This window comes from Olea europaea, chromosome 5 (genome assembly GCF_002742605.1).
Source record: "Olea europaea var. sylvestris chromosome 5, O_europaea_v1, whole genome shotgun sequence".
NCBI classification, from domain to species: domain Eukaryota; kingdom Viridiplantae; phylum Streptophyta; class Magnoliopsida; order Lamiales; family Oleaceae; genus Olea; species Olea europaea.
The window spans coordinates 11,975,266-11,978,256 of NC_036241.1; the positions used below are offsets into that span (position 1 = coordinate 11,975,266).

Below are 2,991 nucleotides of genomic sequence, written 5' to 3' on the forward strand. Positions count from 1 at the left end.
ACTTATTAGTAAATCTATTGATTTAATGCCACACAAATGTTTGGTTGCACTACAGATGAATTACGTACACGAAATGTTTAACTGAAACACAAATGTAAATCTAGTTATCAAAACAAAACTAATTGAAGTTGGGTGATCTCTAAAAAAAAATTTCCCCTTAATCAATGACCTTGCTGGTCCCACCCCTTGTGGCCCCCACAAATTCTCCGACGCCACTCAACTTTAACTGCTTGCGCTTGATCAAAATCATCACTTACGTCATCTATTGCCATCTCAACAAAATTGCACAAAAAATCAGTCCACCGTAGGGGCTTCTAACAAAAATAAAATCTGGCCTCCTAGTATGTAACAGCCCAGAAGACTCAAATGGACCATAACAAATACTGAGATTTCTCCTCGAAAATCACAACTATCCAAATCTAATACAAACTCTTTTCCCACTATCGATGGAGAATCACTCGTACAATTCGTACCCGGAATCCGGCGACTCATCGCCACGATCCCGAGAAATCGAATTCGAAAACCCACCGCCATGGGAGGATGGGCAGATGCCAATAAATTACAAAGTCAAGTTGATGTGCAGTTATGGCGGAAAAATCCACCCTCGTCCTCATGACAACCTGTTATCTTATGTCGGGGGTGAGACCAAAATCTTGGCAGTTGATCGAAACATCAAATTTGGGTCTCTGCTTTCGAAGCTGATTGCTTTGTGTGATAATGATAATATTTCGTTTAAATATCAGTTTCCTGGTGAAGATCTGGACGCTTTGATCTCGGTTACGAATGATGATGATTTGGAGCATATGATGCATGAGTATGATCGGCTGTACAGGATTTCTCCAAAACCTGCGAGGCTAAGGCTGTTTATTTTTTCGAATCCGCGTGGGAGTTTGAATTCTTCAGCGAGGAGTTTTGGATCGGATGAGGTGAAATCGGAAAAGGAGAGGTTTGTGGAGGCGTTGAACACGGGGCTTGTACTGGCGGCTTCACCTCCGCCTGCAGCTGCGGTGGCGGCGGAGGCCGTGACTGTTTTGCCTAAGCCACCGCCACCGAACAATAATGTGGATTTCTTATTTGGCTTGGAGAAAGGAAATGGAATGGTGCCTCTACCGCCTCCAACGACGAAAAAGGTTCAGGAGAGGGAGGATCCTGCTGTTACAAATTTAGAGGAGAAGTTGATCGGATCAGATCCGATCCAGAAGCACATTCAAGATCTGCATAGGCTGAAGCTTGAAGAGCAACAAGGGATATATAAAAAAAAGAGCGATGATAATCTCACCGGAGGATTCACTGGCGGAGAATACTATAAGGTGCAGGAGAAAGTGACACCGGTCACTATGCCGGGAGGCGTTCCAATGCCTACTGGGTATTGGCCAGAGAAGCAGGTCAGCGGCAGAGGCGTATTTCCGGCAAGTTCTCTGAACACGGAACATCAAGTTTACATTATCCCCGGTCCAGCAGCGGGTGCATATCACGGGCCTCCGATGGTGAGGCCCGTGAGTGGACCTAACGGCCAGGGATACTACGCTGTCCAAAAGATTCCACCGGAGGTTTACCGTGACCAACCACCAGTATACAACGTCATGACATCAATACCACCACCACCACAGGCAGCCGTGCCATCCATGGCGGCAGCGCCATCGACCCTGCCGCCGCAGAAGTTAACTGGGTATTCCGAAGGCTACGGGATGGTGAGACCCACAACCACAGGCAGTGGCGGAGGAGTTGGGATTGTGACGGAGGCGGGTTACCCGCAGGTGGCGTACGAGGGCGGAATTGGTAGACAGGTGATGTACACAGCAGCGCCGGGAGGAGTAATCGGGGCGCCACCGCAAGTTCAACAGACTCAATATCAAGCAACGACAGTAGCTGCAGAATTGAGATCGGCCGGCAGCGTTGAATCTGGAAGCAGCAGGGGTTGATTTTAAGGTTTGTGATTATCATGCTGTAATATAGGATTTGAATTTATGAAGAAATAATTTCAGTGTTTAATAGACTACCGTGTATTTTTGCACTTTTTACTTTGTTCTAATTGAAATTCTCAGTTCTGGATACAATTATCTTTTCAATCTTGCATGGATTTTCTTCCATTTTTGTTATTTCCACATTGGTTGGTTTATGGTATGTCTGGTAAGGAAAATTAAACAGATTACTGCTATTCATAGTAGTAGTTATTTAAGGCAATAGAATTACATAAAAATTAATAACTTAAATAAGTATTAATTAATTTTTAACCACACGTTTCAATGAAATCACAAGTATCGTACATTTAAAAATTAAATCATTTACAAATTCTTCACAAACGGAAGCTAAATAGAGCTTTTGATATAAGAAAACACAGTGAAATGGCATATACAAGTTCAATTACTTGTAACTTTTGCTAGTCTTTCTACTATTTCTCGAATCTTCAAAAAAGTATTGAGTCCCTTCTTTTATAACATGCACCGTATATCTAATTGCAATATAATCGCGTCCACCTCTAAATTCTTAAAGAGTTAAGAGTGGTAATAGATGAACTATGATGTCAATCGAGAATCGATTTCGTATATTCTTTTTCATCTCTACGAAAACATCGGAAGGATAGTTATTGATAAAAAGTAAAGAGCAGAAGTTGAGACACAACCATCTGCAAGTAAAAACGTCACATATTCGAATGCTCCTTTCGCTGTTATCCTAAGATATTGTCTGAGGTTGACATGTACAAAAATACATTAATCTTAAGCTCTAGTCAAGCCAAGACTTGAACACAAATTAAATTTTGAGGGAGAATTGCAGTTGGGGTCTCAAATCTTTCAAATTGTTACAAATTATACTCAAATATTTTATTTTTATAATTCGGATCCCGAACCTTTCATCTTTATTGCAATTGGAGGACACGTGGACGGAATTCATTCATTTGATCGTCTGTTGACCAAAAGTCAATAATTTGACCAAATATAATTTTTTCTAATTTCTTTATTTTTAATTTTTAATTGATTATTTTATATGGTA

The 2,991-nt window shown here is 41.3% G+C and overlaps 1 protein-coding gene across 1 annotated transcript; it reads left to right on the plus strand.

Moving 5' to 3' along the window:
* The first annotated feature begins 218 nt into the window (after positions 1-218).
* LOC111394661 lies at positions 219-2,069 on the plus strand. The gene has a single exon (XM_023020584.1). The coding sequence runs from the start codon at positions 447-449 to the stop codon at positions 1,920-1,922; it is 1,476 nt and encodes a 491-aa protein (XP_022876352.1). The 5' UTR covers positions 219-446; the 3' UTR covers positions 1,923-2,069.
* Positions 2,070-2,991: the final 922 nt, after the last annotated feature.